General features: G+C 53.6%; 1 protein-coding gene across 5 annotated transcripts in view; it reads left to right on the forward strand.

Moving 5' to 3' along the window:
* PDE2A (phosphodiesterase 2A) overlaps positions 1 to 23882 on the forward strand; it is a 91753-nt gene extending 67871 nt beyond the window's left edge. For all 5 annotated transcript variants that reach the window (XM_084772009.1, XM_084772011.1, XM_084772013.1 and 2 more), the window contains 27 exons: positions 5833 to 5942; positions 6800 to 6855; positions 11905 to 11964; positions 12488 to 12632; positions 12815 to 12867; positions 13073 to 13147; positions 13237 to 13278; positions 13926 to 13994; positions 14199 to 14329; positions 15005 to 15116; positions 15545 to 15584; positions 15686 to 15749; positions 16084 to 16156; positions 16298 to 16475; positions 16703 to 16815; positions 17535 to 17612; positions 18109 to 18231; positions 18904 to 18974; positions 19216 to 19338; positions 19661 to 19748; positions 19919 to 19966; positions 20902 to 20976; positions 21109 to 21208; positions 21484 to 21596; positions 21990 to 22028; positions 22188 to 22294; positions 22530 to 23882. In XM_084772009.1, coding sequence (XP_084628135.1) covers positions 5833 to 5942; positions 6800 to 6855; positions 11905 to 11964; positions 12488 to 12632; positions 12815 to 12867; positions 13073 to 13147; positions 13237 to 13278; positions 13926 to 13994; positions 14199 to 14329; positions 15005 to 15116; positions 15545 to 15584; positions 15686 to 15749; positions 16084 to 16156; positions 16298 to 16475; positions 16703 to 16815; positions 17535 to 17612; positions 18109 to 18231; positions 18904 to 18974; positions 19216 to 19338; positions 19661 to 19748; positions 19919 to 19966; positions 20902 to 20976; positions 21109 to 21208; positions 21484 to 21596; positions 21990 to 22028; positions 22188 to 22294; positions 22530 to 22740 — 2497 coding nt within the window. In that variant the 3' untranslated portion in view covers positions 22741 to 23882. The remainder of the gene's footprint in view (positions 1 to 5832; positions 5943 to 6799; positions 6856 to 11904; positions 11965 to 12487; positions 12633 to 12814; positions 12868 to 13072; positions 13148 to 13236; positions 13279 to 13925; positions 13995 to 14198; positions 14330 to 15004; positions 15117 to 15544; positions 15585 to 15685; positions 15750 to 16083; positions 16157 to 16297; positions 16476 to 16702; positions 16816 to 17534; positions 17613 to 18108; positions 18232 to 18903; positions 18975 to 19215; positions 19339 to 19660; positions 19749 to 19918; positions 19967 to 20901; positions 20977 to 21108; positions 21209 to 21483; positions 21597 to 21989; positions 22029 to 22187; positions 22295 to 22529) is intronic.
* The last annotated feature ends 2448 nt before the right edge of the window (positions 23883 to 26330 follow it).

Here is a 26330-nt window from a genome sequence, read left to right on the forward strand (position 1 = left end):
TTTCCTTCAGTGGGGCAGGCCGTGACCACTCTGGCACCGGGACTGAGTCACTGGCGTTCAGACTGGGCAGCTGGGCTTCGGGGTTGAGTCTCCTGAGCCCAGCCCTCGGCCTCAGCCTGGAAATGGCAGCGAGAGGGGGTGAGAGGAGGCAGGAGGCTCTGATGGAAGGGGTGGGAAAGAGTTCTGGGGGCTAGCCACAGTCACGTTTCTCCCAGGTAGTGGGGAACTCCCATCTCAGCACCCTCATTTTCAGTCTGTGGGCATTTTGTGGTCAAATTCTGGGAAGGATGTGACCAAGGAAATGGCGCCCATGGGAGCGTGTGTAACATGCCCCTATCTGAGGCTGTGTGCTGTGTCAGGACCAGAGAAGACAGAATTCAGAGCAAGGTGCCTCAGGATTTGAGGAGGCCCTGGTGCTTGCTGAGGGTCTGATGCCAGTCGAGGCTGCTCTGCCTCAAGCCTGCCTCCCCTTTTTGGTCCCAAGGCCACTGAGACTAGATTCCCAGTGTCAGAGAGTCTTTCTCTAGTGCAAGTTTCACCCAGGTGAGCAGCTTGAAGGATCTGAAATCAAACTCAATCCTGTCTCTTTTTTTGCTCAAATTCCTGTCAGAGTTTCCTCTGCCTCAGGATCAAACCCAGCCTCCCATGGCCCTGGGTTCCCTCTGGCCTTGCCTTCCACTGTCCAGCCATACCTACCTTCTTGTGGTTGTACTTTCCAGGAGGCGTGTGTGTGTGTGTGTGTGTGTGTGTGTGTGTGTGTGTGTGTGTGTATGTATATACACATCTCCCTTTTGAGCCTTCATGCATTCTCTTTCCCTCTGCCTTGCTCATCTAGCCCTCTGTCTGTCTGGCCTCTGTCTGTCCTTCAGGATCCAGGCATGTCCTGAACTCAGGAAACCTTTTCTGACCCCACTCCCATGCCACCTGAGGGCGGTCTGAGCATGCTCTTCATCCCTTTGTCATAACTCTGGCGCCTGCCTCCATTGTGGCTCTCTGTGTCTGTCTTTACATGATGCTGGGATCCCTGCTCAGGCACCAGTCCACGCCTTGTCAGCTCCCACTGCTGAAGCTGACCCAGAAGGCCATGTGTGTGCCCAGGAAGTGGATTCTTGTTCTGCTAGGGAGGACTGTTAGAAACTCAAGTAGGAGGCCAGCAGCTGGAGCAGAGGGTTTCCACTGAGTCTGGGCAGAGAGCAGGGTACAGTTGTGAGTGGCACATGGGGAGCAACACATCAGTAACTGAAGGGAGCTAGGGAAAGAGAGGTTGCCAGGACAGCCTACAGATGAGTCACAGGAGTTAACGAACGCTGTTTCGACAGGGAAGGAGTTAGAGACCATACATCCAGGGTACCTCGGGGACACCCAGAGTGTCCCTGGTACCTCCAGGTAGCCTTGGAGTTTCCCAGACCCAGACTCACGAGACCATGTGCACAGGGTCCTACGTGGGCGCAGCTGGGTAGGAGTAAGGAAGTTGGGTAGTCCGGGCCGGTGGGTGAGGTTTCAGAGTTTGCTGACCAGCAATGCAGGGACCATCACCCCATTGCAGCTTCCAGCATGTCTGAGGCCAACTAGCAGGGTGGGGTTTAAGACTCCCCCAAAAGCTCCAGCCTTCATCACTTTGGTCAACAGGAAATATGTCTCCCGCTGTCCTCCTGCCATGCTGATTTGAAGCAGTTGGAACGGCCCAGAACGGGTGCCCATCACTCAGGGGCCTCGAAGGCTCTGGGTGTGCAGGACAGCAGATGGGAGGCACGGCTGGTTCTTGTAGGTTCTGCATTGGTCAGAAAGGCCAGGAGGGCCTGACAACTGTGTGGTTCAAAAATACCGTGTGACCTTGAGAGGCATGCTCGACCTCTTTGGTCCCTGACTCCTCCAGCAGCTGTGACCTCCTGACTTGGTGACTTGCAGGCCACCCCCTCCCTTCTCCTCATCTAATCTGTGCTGTATCCCTCTAATGACCCCGATTGCATGCTTCAGAGTCCCAACTTCTCTTCGCTCCAGGCCAGGCAGTTCTTATAAACACAATAAGTGGAAGTAGCATGAGAGATGAGGAACCCAGGGCAATTAATCATCAGGGAGTGACGTTTGGTGAAAAATCGGGTGCTTAATTAAGCAGGAAGAGCCAGAGGCCCTGGGGGAAGACGGTGCACGTGGAGGGCAGAGAGAGACTTCTCCCACCACAACCAACCTCTCTCGCCTCAGTGCCTAGCCCCCACCTATGCCAGGGCCCTGCCTGAGGCTCACTCTCCACATGCCTTCGGATTGTCCAAACATAAATGATTAAATCTAAATCTCGTCCTAGCTGCTTGGGTTCAGAGCTTCACTCAGCCACTTATTAGCTTTGTGACCGCAGATAGGTCGCTTAACCTGGCTGTGCGTTAAGCTTCTCTACTTCAAGACGAAGGTGATAGTAATTTTTAGCCCCTAGAGATGTTAGGGATTCTGAGTCGGTATGCGATGGTTAATTTTCTTTTCTTTTTTTTCTTTTTTTTCAATTTTAATTTTTATTATTAATTAATTAATTAATTTATTTATTTATTTACTTATTTTTTGCGATGGTTAATTTTCATTGCCAAATTGTTTGGAGTTGGAATCACTTAGAAACGCTAGTCGGCTGTGTCTGTGTGGGTGTTTCCAGACAGATTTAGCAGGGAGCAAAGACCTGCTCTAAACATGGGTACTACCATCCTATGGGATGAAATCCTTCACTATCCATGTGTATGTGTGTAATATATATATATATATGATGTCTTGATTTTTTATATATAATTTTATTTTTCCTTTATGTGCATTTGTGTTTTGCCTGCATGTACGTCTGTGTGAGTGTATCAGATTTTGGAGTTACAGACAGTTGTGAGCTGCCGTATGGGTGCTGGGAATTGAACCCGGGTCCTTTGGAAGAGCAGTCAGTGCTCTTACCCACTAAGCCATCTCTCCAACCTCGTGTATTATATATTAATGAGAAAGAGAACTGAGATCCAGCATTCATCTTTCTCCGCTCCCCGACTATGGATACAATGTGATCATATACCTCACATTGCTGCTGTAACAAATAGAGCTGCTTTCACTACCACCCCTGTCCCCTACCACAATCTCTATGCTACCAAACGGTGTGTCCAAACAGACCCTTCCTTTTTTAGGTTGTTCTTGATGCCATTTTGTCACAGAAAGGAAAAAAGTTAACATAGGAATTGGTACCAGGAGTGGGGTCATTGCTGTAATAAACCTGACCGTGTGGTTTGTAGCTCCTTACGACCGCCTTGTGGGGAAGACTGTGGTATTTTGGAGCTGGAGGCTAGAGAAGCTCTAGAATGTTATAAAAGGAGCTTAGTGGACTATTCTGGTGCAAGTGTAGAAGACCAGAATTCCAGTAGGAATGTCATCAGTGAAGTTCTATCTCACAAGATGGTGGCACACGCCTTTAAACCCAGCACTGGGGAGGCAGAGGCAGGTGGATCTCTGTGAGTTCGAGGCCAGCCTGGTCTACAAAGTGAGTCCAGGACAGCCAAGGCTACACAGAGAAACCCTGTCTTGAAAAACCAAAATAAAAATAAAAAATAAAGATTTTTTTTCAAATAAGAATAAGGAGTCTATTGGGAACTGGACAAGAGGGCATTTATTTTATATCCTGCAAATAACCTAGAAACATTCAGGCTGCGACATAGTTATTGCTTGCTGCATTTATAGAGGTTTATAATGAAAATTCAAAGCAGAAATATGTGAAAATGTGCAATTTATCAAGGAAAGAAATGTGAACACGGTTAAAGTTATAGACATAGGGGAAGCTGACAGGTGTCTACAAGTTTAAGAGCTTTGCACCATTAAACAGAAACACTGCGCCTTACACTGAGCCAATAGGAAATGTGGTCCGAGGGCTAAACCATGTCTATTGAAAGCTCCAGCTTTTAAAAATGACTGAACTGAGAGCGCCACTGATGGGGTTCTCCACTCAAAACCAACTGAGTAGGGAGCCATCTTCCTAGTGGAGCCACCAAAGTGCACAAAGGTTGTTACTACAGCTGTGGTGGAATGGGCCAGACTGTGTCATCAGCTGATAGCAGAACTTCAAAGTGTCATCCATATTGTGTCAGTTTGGCACATGTGAAATATAAGAGTCATAGGACCATGTAGGCTTGAGCCAAAGATCCAGAAAGCCTCTGAGCTCAGGAAATGCTTTTCAGGGTCAGATTCCTGGCAACGAGGCCCCTAGAAGCTACTGCAAGGATGCTGAAAGTAAAGCTCGTGTTTTCAGCATGTTGAAAAAAATGTGAGGAATATCTATCTTAAAAAAAAAAAAAAGCACCAGGTATGAAGTTGATCCAGTGCAAGAAAGGGGATATAAATGCTACAGGTGGCAGGACTGGAGGGCTGGGGCACCTAGCTAGAACCACTAAGAACCGTAGATGCTGGGGCTTTGAGATCTGGTCCTTGCTTGCTCTGATGCGGATTCAGTCTCACTTTGCTCTGACCTTTCCTTGCTATGCCCCTAGTACTTCTTTTTGGAATGGGAAGGCTCATTCTTGCCCTGTATATTGGAAGTATGTGGCTTGCTTTTTTATTTTACAGTGGGTTATGGTTCAGAGATTGCCTCGAACCTCAGATGAGACTTCAGATGTTTGAGCTTTTGAGTAACATTGGGATGGTTAGAATTTTTGAGGACTCATACATATAAACTACCTACATTTTCCACTGTGAGGTGGCCTTTGAAGGGCAGAGGAAGAATGTTGGGACTTAAAGTGATGTGTTTGGGTGGCAGGTGGGCTCATCTTCATTGTCAGCCTAGCTGGATTTGGCATTACCTGGGAGACACACCTCTGATGTGTCTGTGAGGGGATTAATTAAAGAGGGAAGACCCAGAATGCCTACTGTGCCACCTGTGGGCTAGGGTGGGGGTGAATTTAAAGAGGGGGCAAAGGGGACGAAAGCAAGCTTTTATCTCTCTCTGCTTCATGACTCTGGATGCAACGTGACCAACTAACTGCCTCATGCTTCTAAGGCCACACCTAGAGCCGCTGTCATCGGGTGCCATCCTCCCCCTCCCCCCCACCCTCGCCTTTTCACATGGACCGGACCCTCAAACTGAACCAAAACAAACCCTTCCTTACTTTTGGATACTTGCTTTTATCACGTATTTTGTTACAGAGTAACTCATATGTCACTATGTAAATTGCATAGTGCAATCTGACTGTGATGGTGCAAGGAACGGCCAGGCACTGTAGCCAGGGAGGTTCCTGCCGAGGCACTTCGCTCACCTAAGATCAAGTAGCAAGGGCAGGATTTAACTTGACACCCCTAGCTGAGAGCGTGCTGTGCTCCTGCTCCCTGTTACCAGAGAGAGGGTCTGCCCTGGGCTCTGTGCAGACGCCTTTCCCACACCTATAAGGAAGAGGCACGGAAGGCTAGGCTGTGGCTACCTGCCTTTCTGCATGGGGTAGGGGCGGGGCAGGGGCCCACTCTCATTTTGACCTTCCTAATGTCTACCCTGAGGCAAATCAGCAGTTCTCCACCTTCCTACTGCGGTGACCCTTTAATACAGTTCCTCCTGTTGTGGTGACCGCCTCCCCCTCAAACCGTAATTTTGTTGCTACTTCGTAGCTGCAATTTTGCTACTGTTATGAATTGCAATGTAAACATCTGTGTTTGCCGATGGTCTTAGGTCTTAGGTGACCCCTGAGAAAAGGTCATTTGAGCACCCAAAGGGCTCACTCTCATCTAGAATCTTGCACATGTACAGGGAGGGTTCAGCCTGTCTGTACGCTCCAGGCTGATGGGGGTGGGTCCAACTCCTCTTTGATCCAGGGCCTGAGAGGTGAGACCATGTCTTATTTTCAGGGAGGCTGTGATCTCCCGGAAGCGGCTGACCTGCAATGGGCTGGGCCCCTCGGATCTACTAGGAAAGCCCTTGGCCAGGCTGCTGGCTCCACTGGCTCCTGACACCCAAGGTAAGAAAGGGCTGGAGACTAGGCAGGGGGTGGGGAGCCTGTGCTTCTGCTCCCAGGTCACGTTTGCTTTCTAGCCACGCCTCCCTTCCCCTCCCGTCTCCTTTCGCTCTGTGTCTCCAGCTATCCCTCCTCTAATTTTCTCTCAAACATGCTACTAATCTCCCTAAAGCCTCAATTTCCTGACTGTAATGTGGGACAACAGCGCCTTTCTTCAGGGGATGTTTTTGAGGCACAAATGAGATGGCATGTGTTAAGGGCCTGGTACCTATGCGGTCTCAGTGACTGATGGCTGTGGTTCCTGTGTGCTGGTGCCTGTTGTTGCCAGATGGGGCTGTAGTTGTCATACTCTCTGTCATCGTCTGTGTCTCTTTCTTGCCCTCTCCATGCCCCCTGTCCGCCATGTCTCTCTCTGCCTCGTGTCTCAGTCTCTCTAGGTCTCTGTCCTCTGTGTCGATGTGGAAAGTGCACAAGACTGGGAGTCAGGAGACCTGACTTGCTGGGTGATCTTGGGCAAGTCACTTCCCCTTTCTGGACCTCAGGCCCCACCCCCCACCCCCCACCTGTAGAACCAGGATGCTCAGCTTTACCTGCCTCCCTCCATCCCTCGCAGGGTTTCTGGGAGAATCACAAGAAAGTTGTCAAGTGAGGGGATTTCCTTCTATGTAGGGGCTGTCGCTGTGGTTGTTTCTTTCACTGACTCAGGTCCACTCTGTCTCACTGGGGCTCTGGGGCTCTCTGTGTCTTTGTCCCGCCTTCTCTGTCTGCATCGTTGTCTCCCTGCCTGGGTCCTTCCTTACTCAGTAGCTCTGGGCCTCACTGGGCCTGCAGGACCACCTCATTGCCCTCTCCCCCCTCAGTGCTGATCATACCCCTGGTGGACAAGGAGGCTGGAACAGTGGCAGCCGTCATCTTGGTAAGACACTACCCAAGTGGCTGGGTTGTGGGTAGGATGGGGGAGAGGAAAGCAGGGGAATACGCTGTGCCTGGAGCCTGCCTGCCTCTGTGTGTGTGTGTGTGTGTGTGTGTGTGTGTGTGTGTGTGTGTATCTGTCTGTCTCTGTGTGTGTGTGTGTGTGTGTGTGTGTGTATCTGTCTGTGTATGTGTGTCTGTCTATCTGTCTACCTATTTGTCTGTCTCTGTGTGTCTCTCTATGTGTGTCTGTATGTCTGTGTGCGTGTGTGAGTGTGTATGTGTGTGTGTATCCTTCTGTCTGCCTGTCTGTCTATCTGTCTGTGTATCTGTCCATCTGTCTGTCTGTCTCTGTGTGTCTCTCTGTATGTGTCTGTATGTCTTGAGTGTCTGTGTGTGTGTGTGTGTGTGTGTGTGTGTGTATGAGAGGGGGGAGGATGTTTGGAGGTGCAAGGCCACTGGGATAGATTGGATGCTGGGCCTCATCCTAGCAGGAAGAAACCACTGATCCACTGGGTAACCCAAGCTCCACCTGGACTCAGCCCTCATCAGTTTCCTCCTGGGAAACCCTGGAGGAGTTACAAGTGGTACCCAGGAGAACGGGGGTACAGTGAGATGATTGTGACCGACAGACACTGAAAGGGTACAGCTGGACTGAGATTGCCACCACTAGAGACACTTGGGCAGTTTGAGTATCAGAACTGCTAGAGCGAGGGGCTTAAGGAGAGGTAGGTTTCTACAGAAGAGCTGCCTGGCTAGCAAGCAAAAACCAAGATGCTTCTTGAAGCTGTGAACCAGAAGGAAGAGAAGGGAACACCATCAGAAGTGGAGGATGCATAGAAGCTCAAGATGTTGTTTTCGGTGGGCTCCTGGATGCTCTCGGCTGCCTCTCATGGAGTCTCCCAGGCTTCTGCTTCACAGCTCCGTGGAGAGGTGGCTGAGCCTCACCAGCAAAGGTTCTATTATTCTTCTAAGCCCTTTTCCCATTTGGAGATGCAAGTCAAAATCCTTGTCCTGTCACAGGAAAAGGCTCGCACCTCAAGTCACAGTTACTGGTGATCTGCCAGCATCAGATTTGCACTGCCCTCGACAAATACACCAGGCACCGGAGGACTGCTCCTGAGCTCATTAAAAGGGAATTAAAGGCCTGACCTTTCTTGAGCTGCAAGGCAGGCAGTAGGAGAGGAGGAGGCAGCCACCAGCTGGGATGGGGTACCTGGCTTGACTCCCTGACACCAGGCCCTATATTCCTGAGAGAGGGAGCCCAGACTGGCCCCTACTGATCCCCAGTGCCAGTTTGTGTTCTTCTGGTGAGATCTGCTGTGGACTGAACTCTCGTACCCTACTTCTTACCACGTTTCCTGGGTAGTGTGTCCCGGAGTTGGTGGGCCGAGGACAGGCAGGGACCGGTGTAGAAGTTGGTGTGGGGAGACAGTGGCTTCAGGCTACCTTCTCTGTAGACAGAACAGGATCTAGATGTGCCAGAATCCTCGTAAGCCAGTCCTCACTTTGAGACAGTGAAGACTAGTGGGAAGGAAAGCATTTTCCCCAAGGTGAAGATGTTTGGGAAGTTGTTCATCTTGGCAACAGGAGGATGGCAGCCACTTTCACCTTGGCTACTGCTAAGCTAGGAGTCTGGACTTTAGCTTTCTGGTGAGAGGAAACCCCAGTGTCATCTTAGCTAAGCCAGCCACCATCTATCTGGGTGCTGGGACAAACCGTTTCTACTCCTTGGAGCCTTCAGTCTGGGGACAGACAGGGACACCTTCAGGCCGCCAGAAAAGCCAAATGAAATAATCCTGCCAGCGGGTGCTCTTGTGGCAGAAGCTGGGGCAGCAAGGCATGCCCCACAGAGAGCATGTGAGAGAGCCTTTGGGGTGTAGGTAGGAGGTGGGAAGGCTGAGAAGGGGAAGGGCAGAGGAAGCAGCGTGAGCAAAGGCAATGGGAGAGGAGGTCAGGCTGGGGGAGGAGTGTGATGTCAGCGCGGGGAAAGTGTGTAGTACCAAGGAGGATGTTACCTGGGTCCTGAATTTTCTGGCCGGCATTCTGTCATCTCCTCAAATACCCCGACCGAGAGGAGCTCTTGAAGCAGGGGTGAGAGCTTGTCACTGTCCAGGTCTCCTCCAAGCCTGAGGCTTTCCCGTCAGGTAGAAACAAACTTCTTGGGACGCCCGCTCCCTAGGGCACACACATCTGACAGCTGCTCCCTGGGTCATAGGATCTTTCATCCTTCCAGAGGCAATACAGGCAGCCATGGGGTACCCAGCTGCTACCCAATTCTGAGAGTAGAGAGGACAGAGGAAAAAGGACAGAGAAGGACAGTCACAAGTCATCAGGTCCTTCCTTGATAACTCCAACTTGTATCTGGGTCTTTGCTATTGGTGTTCATCACCTACACACACACACACACACACACACACACACACACACACACACACGCACGCGCGTGCACACTCACACCCATCCATCCACAATCTCTTTCTGCTAGGGATCAAGCACTGTGTGCTATGTTCTGAGAACACAGAAATGACCAAGATACAAATCCCCAGTTCCTGCCTTCAGAACATATAGTCTGGAGGGCATAAAACAAGAGACAAAAGCAAGGTGAGGCTCACAAACGCTCGCAAGCTCTAGCCAGTAGACCAGGGAGTCCTGTGAAGAGTATCGGAGTTTGATGGGGCGATGGTCAGCAGAGGACCTGCTAAGAAATGTGCAGTCCAGGTGCATGGCTGTGCGCCCGAGTTCTGAGCTTTTACAGCTCAGTTCAAGGCACCTTGATTGCAGATTCTCTATGTGGACAGCCTCTGACTCTCTTTCAGTTCTGGGGTAATAAATCCCTTTGAGGAGTGGGCGGCTCTTGGTCTCTGGCATATGATGCATGATTCATGCCTGTGCCCCCTTCCCTAGTGGTGCCTCTTAGCTCCTCCCGTTAGTCATGTTGAACCGTGAGGAGGGTGGGCTTGGTAGCCTGGCCAAGGTTTTTAATTCTTTCTAAACACCGGTGCTCACTGGTCAGCATTTCCCACTGAAGCCCAGACAGCCACCTGAACATTAACATTTACCCTTGTAAATGGTACCACGTCCATGTGTGTTGGTGGAGATTAACTGATTTGGGTTATAGGATGTTGGAAGTACGGGTGTGGCTCTTGTGTGCTGTATGGATGTGCACGTGTGGGTGGTGTAGGCACTGGAGGTGTGTGTGTGTGTGTGTGTGTGTGTGTGTGTGTGTGTGTGTGTTTCCATGGGAGAATGTGTGCAAGTGTGTGCATGTGAAGGGGCCTGCAGTCCAAGTGAGTACCTGTGTGTGTCTGAGCACATGCTGAGTGGGCGGACTGAGGCAGCCCAGTGGTACATGCTGGGATGAGGGAATTATCACAGTTTCTTCTTTTCCCTCTGGCATTTTCAGCCTCCCAGCTCTGCATCTGAGTCCAGGCCTTTGGAAAGCCAAGGAGCTGGTTTTCCCTCAAGCTCTAGAGGGGTCCCAATTGCCCCTCTTCCTGAGAGACTGGTCCAGATAGAAGGAGCGGGAAGGGCCCTCTACATACTCACCATCAAAGGCAGCATAATTATGTAAACAACTTGCAGCTGGCATCAGATGCCCTCAAGCATCTCACTCCTAGCTTAAGCTTCAACACCGCCCTTGGCCCCCAGGTCGCCTTCAGGTCTCCCTGACTCTGGTCTTGTTTCCCGTCATTCACCCTTCATCCCCGTAGATGACAGCTATCAGATGCGAAGGCAGCCTAAATCCCAAGTTCAAAGCCCTTCCCTCTGTGGCTCCATGGATTCCACTCCCTACCCAGGGGGGCCTCATTTTCCCAGATGGCACCTCCCACTTGGCCCTTAACCAGGACAGCCTGCTGTCTACAGCCCCCTTCCCTCTCTCCTCTCTCTCCTATCTTGCTTCTACTTCCAACACAGAAAGCCTCCCGGATACCATCCCCTCAGAGATTCACAGCCCAGGCTGTCTGTGCACCCCCAACACCCCGCAGGTATAAGGTTCCACACCCCCTCCCAAGTGCACCCCAACTCATCCTGCTCCTGGCTAGACTGAGCTTCCTGGGAACCTGCTGGTCTCCTCTAAGCCATCTGTTCCTGGCAGGGGACCCATAGCAGAAAGGCAGGCAGGGGCTGCTGAGGTGAGGGAAACAGGATGAAGCCCCCCACCCCCACCCCGCTGCATGCGCTGTGGGAGCCCCACAGGTGGTGGTGAGCAGCTTCGAGTGAGCTGAGGAAGTTGAGAAGGCAGGTGTGGAGCTTTGCTGGCAGGCCACAGTGGGTCCCTAGACTTCCATCGCTTCCTTCTTTCCATCTCTATCTCGGCACATTTTCCTCTTTAAACACCCAAGCAGGGTGGAGGAAGAGGGTTGACAGGAGCCCTGGTGACTGGCACGGAGGACACAGGATTGGGGTTGGAGGATAATGGGAGTGGGAAGAACGCATCGAGGGGATGCAGGTGTAGGCATGAAGGGGAGGGAGTGAATGGAGCTGTCCTAACCCCACCACTTCCTGCTTGGTGGCTTCGGGCAAGTCCCCCACCCCTTCTGGGCCCTGGCTCATCTGCCAGGGGGGAGGACTTCGCCTCACAGCAGTGAGTATCACATGTAAGGCAAAAAAGCACTCACTCTCTAAGTCCGTTCATCTCAGCTGCTCATCTTCCCTGGCAGATGTCGTGCTGGGCTCCTTTCCGGTGGGCAGCTCAGACCCCACCCAGAAAGGATGGAGCTGAAGGCTGAAGCGGCCTTCCATAAATCCCCCTTTCTGACACTGCACACCTGGACTGTGCCATCTATAGGACAGTGTGCTCTAGGAATGGGGCAGTAAGCTTGGAAAGAGATGGGACAGAAACAGAAAAGTTCCACACTTTGCACCTGCCCTAGACATCTATCTTCCTTGGGACAGTGACTCCCAGAGCTAGCTACTGGCCTGAAGGATGGGCTTACATGGAGGTCATAGACTGTGTTGGTGGAGACTGGTATGTACTGGCCATGGGAGGGCACGCTAGCAAAGACCGCCTGGGGAAGGTCATGGCTGGTCTCTTCTCCCTTCCCTCCAGGTGCACTGTGGCCAGCTGAGTGAGGGTGAGGAGCGGAGCCTGCAGGCAGTGGAGAAGCATGTGAGTGGGGGGGGGGGGTAGGACCATGGTAAGCACAGGGCCAGCTGAGGACCCTTACCAGAGCTGGTGGGCAGACGGCTTGCCAGCTTTACCACCTTGGCCAAGTCATGTAACCCCTATGAGCCTAAATTTCACATCTGAAGATGGGTAATGATAGTGCTGAATTACCTAGGTTAGCAATGAATCAAATCCCCAGTGCATAACTGAGGTGCCTCTCTGCCTAAGACTTCAGGAATAATCCGTGATCTCAATGGGGATGGTGTTAGAAAAATCTGACCCTCTTTTGGAAGAATCTGTGAGCAAGGAGCGGAGACAATTGTACTGGGCAGTGGGGGGAGGGAGGCTGTAAGGGCAGAGGGAACTCCTAGGAGGTGGAGGGCCCAACGGGTTGAATTATTTGGGAGCAGAACAGAGGCATGCAATGGGCACTGTGGGGCTCGAGGAGGGATCTGCTTGAGCGAAGGAGAGGGATCGGGTAGTGGTGCCAGCAGCAAGGGTGTGCTCACCACTCCGCCTGCTGCAGACTCTGGTGGCCCTGCGGAGGGTGCAGGCCCTGGGGCGGCAGCGCGGGCACGAAGCTGTTCAGAACACCTCAGTGGATGCCTCTGAGGAGCAAAAGGATGAGAGGGGGTACACCGACCATGACCGGAAGATCCTGCAGCTGTGTGGTGAGTGCCAAACTTAACCAGGGACCTGACAGGGGTCAATCCTGGAGGGGAAGGTGTGGGTGGGACCTGAGAGGTGAGGCGTACCACAAAGTAGAGCACAAGGTGGGGCTCCTGGGTGGTCTTGTGGGGCGGATCCTGGAAGCAAGGCAGAGCCCTCTCTGATTTGAGCTCTGCCCTTACAGGGGAGCTCTATGACTTGGATGCCACTTCCCTGCAGCTTAAAGTCCTTCACTATGTGAGTCCCTGACCGTCTTCTCTTCCACCCCATCCCTCTCCAAAGACCAACAGACCCTGGACCCCCCCCCCCCCCATCTCAGATCGGGGACATCTCATCTTCTCTCTTTTTCCAAAATCCTGAACTCCTCCCCCCAGCTCTCCCCCTTCCCCAGATTGGCTAGAGGGTGGCCTAGCCCACACTCAGCCTGCCTGTCCCTTTGCAGCTTCAGCAGGAGACACAGGCATCTCACTGCTGCCTCCTGCTGGTGTCAGAGGACAACCTGCAGCTTTCCTGCAAGGTGAGGGTGGTCCAAGTCCCCCTGGGAGGTGAGAGGACCTGTGTCCACCCTTCCTTCCGCTAATCTGTCTCCATTACTGGCTCCCACAGGTCATTGGAGATAAAGTGCTGGGGGAAGAGATCAGTTTTCCCGTGAGTTCCTCCTCCACCCTCTGCACCAGGGCCTGTGGGCGCTGCGAAGTCCTGGCAGGACTGTCCCCCCACCCCCCACCCCCCGCTAGAATCTCATGGCGGAAGTAGTCCAGATCTTGAGGTCTATTAGAAGCTTTACAAACGAGTGCTCTCTCGTGATCGGGCTCTAGTGGGAATAATCTCTTGGAGTAGCAGAAGCTGTACATGGGACCAGCTCCCTTCCGCTGGAGTATTTCTAGACACGAGTCGGTTACAATCCCTGGAGATCAGTGACAGTCCTCGGAGTCTGCTTATCACTCTTTAGTTAGGGAAAGCCTTCAAGTCCACTACTGGGACAGGACAGGGAGAGGCAGGGCTGGGTCTGTGAAGTGGACCTGAGAGGTGAGGTGTACCAGAAGGCAGAACCCAGGCACATGGAAAGAAGGTGGGTCTTCTTGGTGGTCCTATGGGGCCTGAGGAGAAGCAGGACTGGAGCCTAGAACTGTAGAGATAGAAGCGTAGGGACAGCCCTCCCTATGCCCCTGTCCTCTGCTCCTCAGTACCAGCTCCATCCAAATCTCTGAACGGCTCAAAGAGTTTGTTGGAACTTCCAGACTTGGAAGGCAAGGATGGGTTGAGATCAGCTGGGTCTCTTTTTCACCCTCCAGTTGACCATGGGACGCTTGGGCCAGGTGGTGGAAGACAAGAAGTGTATCCGGTTGAAGGACTTAACCTCTGTAAGCCATGGCCATACCGAGCCAGGGGAAGGGCAGGGGGAGGGGGACACACCCTGCTCAGGCTCCAGGGTCTTTGGGATGGATGAGGAGACACGACCCAGAGGCTTTGTGGCATCTCATCCTCACGCCACAGCGGGTTGCAGAATGCGATGATGAGGGGCCGAGAGAAGAGGCCCCTCCTCACTGTCCCTTGCATTGCCGCAGGATGACGTGCAACAGCTACAAACCATGTTGGGCTGTGAGCTGCAGGCTATGCTATGCGTCCCTGTCATCAGTCGTGCCACTGATCAGGTGGTGGCCCTGGCTTGCGCCTTCAACAAGCTTGGAGGAGAATTGTGAGTTTCGGGGTGGGGTGGGGGTGTCAATAAGGAATTGGAGCTGAGAAACAGGTCAGGGCCAAAGTATGAGTCGGGGCTAGGCAGGGGCGTTACCCCCAGAAGCTAAGGCAAGATTGATGACTCTCCATCATCTGGTGTTGTTTTTGTTTTTTGCTGCTCCCCCTATGTGAGGCTGCAGAGGGGGGTGGGGGCATCATGGAGGAGTGGGAGGACAGCCAGCTCTAGTCTTGGCAAGTCTCTAGTCTCAGGGAGGAGACTCGCCTTGATCTGAGTGACTCCAATCAGAAAAGGGAGATGTGGCTTTTCTTTCAAGGAGCCATAGCTCTCTCGGTGTGGTGTCATGGCAGTAGCCCGGCTTTTAGGGAATCTGAAGGTGCCTAGCAGTTCCAGGCCAGCCCGAGCACCATATTTATAAGCCTGCCTCAAGCAAAGAAAACCAATGCAGGAGCCCAAGGTGGAACTCACAGTTCGGAGAACAAGTAGAGCTTTCTCTTGCCGGAAGTGGGAGGCAGGGAGTGAAAGTTGTCCCCCCACCCCTACCCCCACCCCCGCGTGAAAGGGAGTTCCATTAGTGGGTTTACACGGGTTTCCTGGCAGCACGGAGGAAAGGAGAAAAGGAAAGGAGAAGCTGCCTTTCTCCTCATGTCAGGTGACCCCCAGCCCTTCTTCCAGGTTCACAGAGGAGGATGAGCATGTGATCCAACACTGCTTCCATTACACAGGCACGGTGCTCACCAGCACCTTGGCCTTCCAGAAGGAGCAGAAGCTCAAGTGTGAGTGTCAGGTGAGTGCCTGCCCTGAGGGCTTCCTGGGGGACCAGCTCTAGCCCCAGGAGGCTTGCCAGAAGGGCGATGCAGTGCCTATGTTATCCAGGCCAATGGCAGTACCACAGCTAGGTAACCTAGTGACCTGGAAGTCTCTTAGAGAGAGAGGTCAATAGTTGCCTAGGCTCCAGGCATTGTGTGTGATTGCCCTCTAGTGTCTAACATGGGCACTACCACACCTCTGGGCAGCAAGTGGCCAACCAAGGTGGTAAGCAGACCCTCTGAGACCCAAGGACTTCACTGGGCTATATCCCTATGTCTTCACTTACTAGCCAATGGTTTTGATGAGATACATCAGCTTCCGGCCTGTTCTGGGAGCCCTGGGGGGAAGGAATGAGGATATCCTGGGGCCATTGGCACTTTATGAGCTTTACTTCCTTCTTCTCAGGCTCTTCTCCAAGTGGCAAAGAACCTCTTCACCCACTTGGGTGAGTGACTGTCTCCCACACAGGCTGTTTGGGGAGGGGACATGGGCTTGCTTGGCATTCCCCAGGTCTCATGGTGCTTCTGCTCTCCTCTCCCCCTCCAGATGATGTCTCTGTCCTGCTACAGGAGATCATCACGGAGGCCAGAAACCTCAGCAACGCAGAGATGTGAGCAGAAGTGGCATGGTGTGGGGAGAAGGAGCGAAGCCTCAGTCCTCACCACCTCTGTCCCCTCTCTGTCTTCTTATCTGGCGTTCCCTTATGACTACACCCTTATTTCAGCCGGGACAGCATTAGCTTTGCTTGCCATGGGTTTCTATGACACGTAGTAAGAACTAAATACAATACAATACAATGCAATGCAATGCAATACAATACACATAAAAAGCAGATGAATGAAGGCACTTCAGGACACTCTCCAGGACCTCAGAAATCGCTGCTCTAGTCATACATGGTTGGAGGGACGTCAGGACCCCACAAAACCAACCACTTTACTCCACAGCTGCTCCGTGTTCTTGCTGGATCAGAACGAGCTGGTGGCCAAGGTGTTTGATGGCGGCGTAGTGGATGACGAGGTGAGGAAGTAGGGCGGGTGTCCGGGAGTATGCAAGGGGCCCGGGCGGGGGCGGGGGGAGGGGCGGGGAGCAAGCCACATTTGAAGGTTGTCTACAGCCAGACTTAAGTTCTTGCTTTCTGCTCCATCCCTATCTGGGCAGAGCTATGAGATCCGCATCCCGGCGGACCAGGGTATCGCGGGCCATGTGGCCACCACGGGCCAGATCCTGAACATCCCAGATGCATACGCCCATCCGCTCTTCTATCGCGGTGTAGACGACAGCACCGGCTTCCGCACTCGCAACATTCTCTGCTTCCCCATCAAGAACGAGAACCAGGGTGCTGACTAGTTGCCTCCAGGGGATGGGGACAGAGCCTGGAGGGGCGGGGGCGGGGCGGGGCCGGGGCGGGGCGTAGCGGAAGGTCCTCTTAGTTTCCTTCAGATCTACTAGGGTCCGGGAGCTGAGATTGGGATTGCTTGAGCCATTACTTGCAGGGGAGTTAGGAGAAGGCAGGTCCCACTGGACCCCAGTCACCAGCGGTTCCTGTCTTCTCTTTCTTCCCAGAGGTCATCGGCGTGGCTGAGCTGGTGAACAAGATCAATGGACCATGGTTCAGCAAGTTCGATGAAGACCTGGCCACAGCCTTTTCCATCTACTGCGGCATCAGCATCGCCCACGTGAGGGAGCATGGCTGGGGCAGGGAGGGTCCCCTTTTTACTCCCCACATTGGCTCTGGTTGCTCTGGCCTGTCCATGCTCAGGGCTCAGATCCCAGTGAGTGGTGTGCTGTGTAGCCTGCCTCACACGCTAGCCACCCCGCCTGGCTCCTTCAGCTGGAAAGCTGGGCATACTATTTCCGGTACTTGTCCACGCAGCTTCTGAGGATCATGAAAAAGAAAGGAAAAGAAACAAAACCAAAACCCACCTAGTTCTGCTGGGCTGGTGGTATGGGTCTATAATCTCAGAGCTTGAGAGGGAACAGCAGGAGGATCAGGAGTTCAAAACCATGGCTACATGGCAATTGGAGGCCAGCCTGAGCTCCACAAACCAAAAAACCCAACAGACACATACAAAACCCTGTTGCTACCCCTCCCCCAGCAATTCCAACCCAATCTACTAGTCAGCGTCTTTTTGGCAACTGTTGGGGATTTCTGCAAATTCAGTTAGGTTCCTGAGTTTAACCCCTCCTTTCTGCTCTCCACTAAGGAGCCGGCCAGTGAGAGAGCTGGACAAGAGTGGGGGTGGAGCCTGAAGACTGGGCTGCTGCTAATGGTTTATATTGGGCCTCCAGTGTGACAGGAAGGAGAACTTCTACAGTCTGCCCCCTTCGTGCCAGGTTCTGGGCATCTGAGGCTGTCACAGCCTGCAACTCCAGCCCCATCTTTTTCTCCCTCCAGTCTCTCCTATACAAAAAGGTGAATGAGGCCCAGTACCGCAGCCACCTGGCCAATGAGATGATGATGTACCACATGAAGGTGAGGCTTGCTTGGAGCTTCTGTTCTTCTTAGGGTCTTGGGGCCGCCTGCTCCACACTTCTTCCCTGACTTTCAGAATCCTCTGCAACCTGGGTCCAGGCTGAGCTTTCTTGTTGCTCACTCTAGATGATATGAAAAAAAAAAAAAAAGCCAATACCAATACTTGGCCTCCTGCTCTGCCTAAGGGGCCTCCCTAGCTTTCTCACACCCCTCTCCTGAGCCTGTTTCTCAGCCCAGTCTGGAGGCAGCCAGTGGGCTTTCACTCGAAGGGGGGAGAGGGGGAATTTGGTTCAGACAGCTGCCCTCACCCCATGTCCAGAGAGTACGCCCCACTTGGGGAGTGTCTGAAGGCTGAGGACCTTGCTCAGGGCTTTCCCTTACAGCTCTCTGGCTGCAAAGGTCCTGCATCCCTGCACGGTCCTAGCTGCCGATACCCCAGTCCCATTCCAGGCCTTAGCGTAGAGCATATGGCAGTCACTGTTCACCTGTGCCCTAGGTCTCTGATGATGAGTACACCAAACTTCTCCACGACGGTATCCAACCCGTGGCTGCCATTGACTCCAACTTTGCCAACTTCACCTATACTCCTCGCTCCTTGCCTGAGGACGACACTTCTATGGTGAGGTGGCCCTTCTCAGCCTAGCTGGGGGTGAGGATGGAGGGTTACAAAGTATAGATGTCAGTTAGATGTACGTAAGAACTTCCAGGTGAGACAGGAGCTCCAAGAAGGCTATGGAGGCTTCTTCAGAGATAGGCTGGGCATGCTGTTTGCTGTCATGGGGGCCATGGGACTGCTTAGGGGACAGCAATGGGCTAGATGGTGGCCCAAAGCTGCCCTAGGTGTGTGGCCTTGAGGCTTGTGACACTGTGCCTGTTCTTGTAAGCTTAGATTATGTGTGAACTTGCTTCCAAGAAGTCTTTGCTTAAGCGAGGCACGGTGGTGCACATCTGTAATCCCAGCACTCAGGGAGGCAGGGATAAGGTGGATTGCTGTGAGTTCGAGGCCAGCCTGGTCTACAAAATGAGTCCAGGACAGCCAAGGCTACACAGAGAAACCCTGTCTGAGGAAAACAGAACAAAACAAAAAAGAAGTCTTAGCTCTTGGATCCCTTACATTTCGGACAGCTCACGGTTCGATGCACATGGCTGTTCATCTATTTAATTGATCTTCAGTTTACATTTGGAGTTTTAAAGAATCTACATTTTTGAGTATGAGGCTTCAAGGGGTGGTGACAGGAGCCCCATGTGGATAGTGACAGCCCCTCTGACACTTCCTCTCTCTGCTTTCCAGGCCATCCTGAGCATGCTGCAAGATATGAATTTCATCAATAACTACAAAATCGACTGCCCTACTCTGGCCCGGTATGTGCCCCAGCGCTTTCCACTGTCCTCCAATGTCATGTCTAGTGTGTTCTTGGAGGGGAGACGGCTGAATTTGTGGGAGAGGGGAGGGACCTGCGAATGAGAAGCCATTCTCAGACACTGGAGCATGAATAAAGGCAAGAAAATGTAATGGGCAGAGTCTGGAGGGCTCCCCAGAGGAGGAGGAAGAGGAGGAGAAGGAGAGGCTGAGGCCCCTCTGCTGCCTTGGCTCCTCCCCCAGGTTCTGCCTGATGGTGAAAAAAGGCTACCGGGATCCACCCTACCACAACTGGATGCACGCCTTTTCTGTCTCTCACTTTTGCTACCTACTGTACAAGAATCTGGAACTCTCCAACTACCTCGAGTGAGTGGCTGTCCTTCCAGTAACGAAGCCCCACTGTGTGGCCAGCCCTTTACACAGTTACTCATCCTGTCCTTTTTGTGGGGGACGGAGGAATACTGAACAGCCCCGCCCCCTTCCACAAGGGATCTGCTCAGTGGCAGAGGATCATGGGCCTGATTCCCCCCCCCCCCCTCGCCCCCAGGGCTGCCACACTCCAAAGGGGAGCTGCTTTCCGGAACCTTCTGACTGGATGGCCCCTGGGCATCTCATCCAGCTGTCTCTTCTCTGAGGCACCCGGGGAGGAAGCTCTGGGTGACATTTCTCTTTTCTGCTTCCCACCTAGGGACATCGAGATCTTTGCCTTGTTTATTTCCTGCATGTGTCATGACCTGGACCACAGAGGCACAAACAACTCCTTCCAGGTGGCCTCGGTGAGAGCCTGCCCTCTTCTCAACGGGGACCCTCTGCCTTGCCCTTCTCCGCCTGAGGAGAAATGGCAGTGAGAGGAACAGCTGGGGCGAGAGGAGGGAGCCCCCCAGTGAGAGGTGCCCACACTCATTCAGATGGGAGGGGTAATGGGAGCTTTTATGGACTTTTCCAGAAATCTGTGTTGGCTGCCCTCTACAGCTCGGAAGGGTCTGTCATGGAGGTAAGTGGCCATCCTGTCCAGCCCCTGTTCTGGATCCCCAAGGGCCAGCGACTTGCCAGCTAGACTTTTCTCGAGTCATGTTCCGCAGCGAGGCTGTGGGAGTTGTGCCTTGTGGGCCTCACTTTCATAAAACAGGAATAGGTTGGGGTGAGACTAGTGACAAGACTAGGGTCACTGGGTCAGCCTGAGCCAGATTTGCAAAACCAGTAGGAACAGAGCAGGGCTGCCCCCTCAAACCTGCCTCACCTCTTCAGGCCTGGGCCAGTTTAGCCTTAGATTGTGGGAGGGGGGCGGTGGGGGTCGGGCCACCGGTCTGCTCGCCATCAGCATCTTCGGTCAGGAACAAGATCTGAGCCGTCTGAGCCACATTTCGAAGGTCACCTTGCCCCAGGCTGCCTCCCACAGCACCCTCGGGAGGAGGCACCCTGTTTGCATACCCATGGAGATATGTGTGCTCACTGTCTCCCAGGCTGCCTTGGTGGCAGCTCTGGTTCTGCCCTCTGTCCCCTGGGATGAGCCTGCTCCTCCTCCCAAATGACAACCCTTCACTATCAGGAGACAGGGCCTTGCCCTCGCCTCCCCCCCCTGCCTTCCCTTGTCAGAAAACAAAATATTTTCCTGCATAAATTAGTGTCCAGGACATCAAGAAATCATTTCAGAATTGTCTTCCAGGCTGTGAGCCCCTCTGAGCATATACCTTATCAAATTCCTTCAGGTGACAGCTGTCGGCTTTGAGTCATGGAGCTGGCTAGGGACTTGCCCAGGGCTATAGAGGGTTCAAATAGAGCGCTCATGAAGGGAATGGGGACCCTAACTCCACTTCCTACCTGATCTGCTGAGCTGGGGGTGGGCACAACCTACTAAGGCTCTCTGGGAGCCTCTGGGGAGGGGGGACACTTTTGACCCAGTGGGGCCTGTCTCTCCTCTCCCCACAGAGGCATCACTTCGCCCAGGCCATTGCCATCCTTAACACCCACGGCTGCAACATCTTTGACCACTTTTCCCGGAAGGTGATGGGGTGGTGGGGGGTGTGCTTGGTGGAAGCTGGGGACTGGCTAGACAGAGGGAAGCTCACCCCGCTTGGAGTGGATGGGAGTGTGTGCAGCAAGGGGTCATGATGGCCCTCCCCTGACACTTTCCAGGACTATCAGCGCATGCTGGACCTGATGAGGGACATCATCCTGGCCACGGACCTGGCACACCACCTCCGCATCTTCAAGGACCTGCAGAAAATGGCTGAAGGTACCATACCTCGCTGCTGGGGACGGATGGGTGGTTTAGCATGGCGCTCTGCCCACCTGAACATCTGCAGTGGTCCTGTCCCATCTTTAATGCATTCCTGGCTATGGTGTCCCTCCGGGCAGACCCAGTACTGGCTTTCTGGCTTCCATTAGTTGTGCTTGCTCTCCATGGGACCCTCCAGACACACTTTGGCACAGGCCATAGGGCCCTTGTTCTCAGGAGGGGCAAGGGGCCTGGAGACCCTTCTGCTTGACTCCATTGTCCCCCCCAAACAGTGGGCTATGACAGAACCAACAAGCAGCATCACAGGCTTCTCCTGTGCCTCCTCATGACCTCCTGTGACCTCTCTGACCAGACAAAGGGCTGGAAGACCACCAGAAAGATTGCGGTAAGGACCCGCCCTCCGACCTCAGGAAGCACAAGCTATATGCCTTCTGCCCAGCGCTGTATGCCCACCCCCCCACCCCCACTCCCCCACAGGAACCTGAATACCTTTCTGTGCTGAATTTAGCCTGACTGTATTTTGGGGAGTCAGAAACACAGACTGCCTCAGGGCAGCAGATGGAATGACTGACAGATGTGCACTGGCTTACCGAGGGTCACATAAGAAATTAGTGGCTGGTGGGAAATGCACAGGAACCAGTCACTGTGCTTGGCCATCTACTGAGTGCCACAGAGACATCGGGCTTTGGTTTGCCCCTTCCCCCACCCCTCCCCCCATGGGGATGGGCTTTGGTGGACAGATGCCACTTACAGAAGGTGATGAGGTCATTGCCTTTAGGAGCTGATCTACAAAGAGTTCTTCTCCCAGGGAGACTTGGTATGTGTCAGGGGACCTCAGGATGCCCAGGGTGGTGGTGGTGGTGGTGGTGTGTGTTTGGTGGGTGGATTGTTCCTGGCCAGTGAGGCTGGGAGGGCTTGGTTTAGCTGGCCCTACCTGGTCCCTGAGGGGGCAGGCCTCATGACCTGGTGCCTTCAGGAGAAGGCCATGGGCAACAGGCCAATGGAGATGATGGACCGGGAGAAGGCCTACATCCCTGAGCTGCAGATCAGTTTCATGGAGCACATCGCCATGCCCATCTACAAGTGAGCTTCCTGGGGTGGGGTGGGGTGGGGTGCAGGGATGAGGGGAGCGGGCACAGTGGGAACCATGTGTAGAGAGGGCAGGGCAGCCCGGGTCTACCTCTCTTCCTCCTCAGACCCCTGTGGAGAGGGGTCTTCACACTGTGTGGAAGTGCCACCTGTGGCCTAGCCCTCATTTTTCTTGCTGTCCGTGCTCTGTTTTCTGGCCTCTGACCCCATCCCCTGCACCCACCCCCAGGCTGTTACAAGACCTGTTCCCCAAGGCAGCGGAGCTGTATGAGCGCGTGGCCTCCAACCGTGAGCACTGGACCAAGGTGTCCCACAAGTTCACCATTCGAGGCCTCCCCAGTAACAACTCACTGGATTTCCTGGATGAGGAATATGAGGTGCCCGATTTGGACGGCACTAGGGCTCCTGTCAATGGCTGCTGCAGCCTCGAGGCTGAGTGATTCCCCTCTGAGGACCCTCCCTGCCCTGCCCTCCTTCCGCAAATCTCTACCAGTCTGTCTGACGCATTGGGAACCAGAGCCATGGGTCCTGGGTTCTAGGCCAGGATGCCTCCTGTGACCTGGCATACACCACCCTTCCTGGGCCTCAGCTTTCTCATCTGTAGAAGGGAAGCAAGATTCCCAGTCTCACACAGACTTGGCCATTTGTTCTACAAGAGCACAGTGGTGACCAGGGGCAATGGATGCCGCTCTGCACCTCTGACTATCCCGGGCCCAGTCTTGCCCAAACCACTCCACTTCTGAGCAGCGTCAGGGCTCCTTCTGTGACGCCGTTATAACCCTCTAGGTCAGTCCCCTTGTTTTCCTGGAGGAATCCCTGCTCCCTGGGGACTCTGAGAGCCTCATGGAAGAAGGTGAGATTGCTGAGTGGGCAGAGGGGGAAAGAGTCACCAGCTAGAAATAGCCATAGGGAGAAGGTATCCTGAGGACACCTCTGTGCTTCTAGTAGGATTGAGACCCTTGCAGGGAGCAGATAGCCGGGTAGCTCAGTGCTCTGGGGGAGAACACACTCCAGCAGAAATGACACGAATGATGGGCAGGAAGGATCCTCACACTGGGAGACAGCCCCTTACGTGTCCTTCAGGTGGTATGACCTGAAGCAAGTTCCTTTCCCTAACTAGGCAAGACAGGATCACTAGACAGGTCAAAGTCTCTATAGTTCTGTGGAGTCCATGAGTGGTTGTGGTATGCTCTGCCACCCTAAGGCACAGAGAGCCTAACCCTTTTTTCCTCTGAGTGTGTACCCCATTGGCCTGAGCTCCTCTCCCATTCCTGCTACCAGGGAGGGGCCTGGCCTCACCCTGCAGGGCTTTTCTCCTCTTCAAGGCCATATCCACATTGTGCCCCCGGGGGCTCAAGAGACTCCCCCCGCCCCCAGGGCTGGGCCTCTTGGGTGAGTGGTCACTGGCTTCTCTTCTGTTTTGTTCTGTGTGTGTTGTGGGTGGGGGAGGGGCCACCTGCCTTACCTACTCTGAGTTGCCTTTAGAGAGATGCGTTTTTTCTAGGACTCTGTGCACCTGTTGTATGTGGTCCCGTGGGCTGAGTGCTTTGTACATGAGAATAAATCTATTTCTTTCTACCAACCCTCCCCCAGGAGGTTGTCTGTGGACTCTGTCTGTATATTAGGTGGAGGGGAAATGCTGGCACACAGGCAAGTGTCCCTAGAAACTGACCACCAAAGCCTCTACTTCTAGTGCCTAATCCCTCTTCTGGGGCACCCCTATTTGGGGGGTGGAGGTGCCATAGACCTATTGAGATAATTCCTGGGCAGAGATGAGGGCTAGGGGTTGTTGGCACACAGCAGGCTCAGGTATGAAATGGCAAGAGAGTGCATCAGTTGGCAAACTGTGGGCGGGAGAGAAAGACCTGAGAGTCAGAAGCAACCAGGGAAGCTGCTTGGAGGAAGTGACCTTCCGCACCTCTGCATGCTGGTCTGCCCTGGTCATAACGCCCATTCACCTGGATCTCAGAGCCTCTTTAGCTGTGGGGTTGCCTGGGTAACCATCAATTCCACATCCCAGTTTCTCTGAGTGTGTGTGAATCGCCATGCCAGATTTGACACTGGTTGGTGTCTGTGTCCTCCTTGCTTGCCCACCTGTGTGGGCATTTGCTGCTGCACAAAGAGCAGTGAGCTCTGTGCCAGGAACTGTGAGAAGGCTCCTCCCCTCAATTTGCCTAGCCCCTCCTACCCACCTCCCTGCTCATCACATCCTCTCAGCCAACAATGATCAGTGCAGCCTAAACATTGGTCTCCTTTCGAGGAGACCCCTAGGGCTTGTCCTATGACAACAGCAATGTCCTGGGATGCCAGCCTCACCTCTGGGAACACAGAGCCTAAGTGCTGCCTCCACTCACAGCTGGGAGGTTTGGAATCAACTGTCAAGGCTGAGCCTCAGGATGGCCAGCCTGGTCCCTGGCCTCCAGATGTAGGTTTCATGTGACCTCTGCCCAGTCCTGCTTTGAACTCCCCTAGGCTTTCTGTCTTCTCAGAGACATGGGCTCCCAAGCTAGGCTAGGGGTCAGTGCTTGGTCCAAGACTGGAAGGGATGGTTAGCTTAGTGGTGCTAGGCTGACACTAGGGTCGGTGCAGGTGGATACAACTGTTCTGCATGTGACCCTCAGTGCTGAGCACGTACCCAGAACTCCTCCATAAGCCTTTAGACACCAGAGGAAAACACCTGACTGTAAAACCAAGGGGGCTTTGCTGCTCCTCTCCACCTGTACACCCTTTAGGCCTAGGCTGTGATATCCCCCCTTGGCCAGCAAATTAGGCCAACAGCCTGAATATCATTTTCTGTGCATGCAGAACTCTGGGTCAGGGTGTGTGCTAACCTGCCCTTTCTCTGTGGCCCGATCGGTCTCACAGCTAGATGGAGGAGACAGATCCAACTTAGCCACAGGTTCCTGGGTGCTAGGTCCAGGTGTGCCGGGAGGGCTCTCGAGAGCCTGGGAACCACAGTGGCGCTGTAGGATGAGCAGATGCCCTAGAGGTAGAAGAGGGGGGCCCTGTGGTAGAAGAGCTGCCCCCCACAAAGGCACAGATGAAGGACAGTTGACTTGGGAAGGAGTATAGAGACAAGGGGGTAAGGCTAGCCCAGAAAGGTCCCAGAGGCCAACCTGTGGTACCTGCTATGGTGGGTGTAGGCTGGACCTTGGTGGGTGAGGAGTGGACTTGTGAGATGCTGGCTTGAAGGACAGTGGACTGTGGTTGGGGAGAGAGAGAGAGAGAGAGAGAGAGAGAGAGAGAGAGAGAGAGAGAGAGAGAGAGAGAGAGGTGAAAAACACACTGAGAGCTGGGGTCCCTGTACCCCATGGAAGCCGTAAATGTTATTCGTCCCCACGTTACCCCTGTGTTGGGGGGAGGAGCTCTGACTGAACTGTCTGCCAGGGTCTGACTGAACTGTCTGCCAGGGTGGTCAGGGCAGCTGCCTGGGGGATGTCAGGGATGAAGGCTAGGAGCAGAGACAAGGCTGGGTGGGGGAAGGGCTACCTCTATATAGAGCCTGCAGTCAGCCCTCGTAAGGTCGCACGACACAAAGCCAGGCCCGTTGGCCTCTTGTAACTGTCCTGCCTTCCAGACTTAATGGTTCCAGTTGGCATTTCATTTAAACATCACAAGATCTTGTGGTAAAGATGCCACTGACCCATTATGCAGCTGAGTGGTCTGAGGTTTGGAGAGGTGCTTTGCCAGGACTAGGCTGTGAGCCAGCCCAGCATGTCTGGCTCCTCTCCAAGGCCTCTCCTTCTATCGGATAGAAGCCTATCCTGGAGGGCAGGGGCTCCATCTGCAGTTTGGATAGTACAGTGGTAGAGCATATGGGTGACAAGCAAGTGGGTTGAGCCCCCAAAGAAGGAGCTAGTATGTGCACATGGACCTAGTTAAGGGATTGCGGGGGTGAGGTGGAGGGTAGTGTTGCCATGGCCACCAGGTGGCGCCACCACTGCAACCCCAGAGGTCAGGGAAAGGTTCCTTAATTAACTCCTCTCCTGTTCACCTATATAAGCCCCTCTCACACTCAATCGCAAAGCAG

The sequence above is a fragment of the Acomys minous genome (assembly GCF_964271855.1).
Source record: "Acomys minous genome assembly, chromosome: 2".
Classification (NCBI taxonomy): domain Eukaryota; kingdom Metazoa; phylum Chordata; class Mammalia; order Rodentia; family Muridae; genus Acomys; species Acomys minous.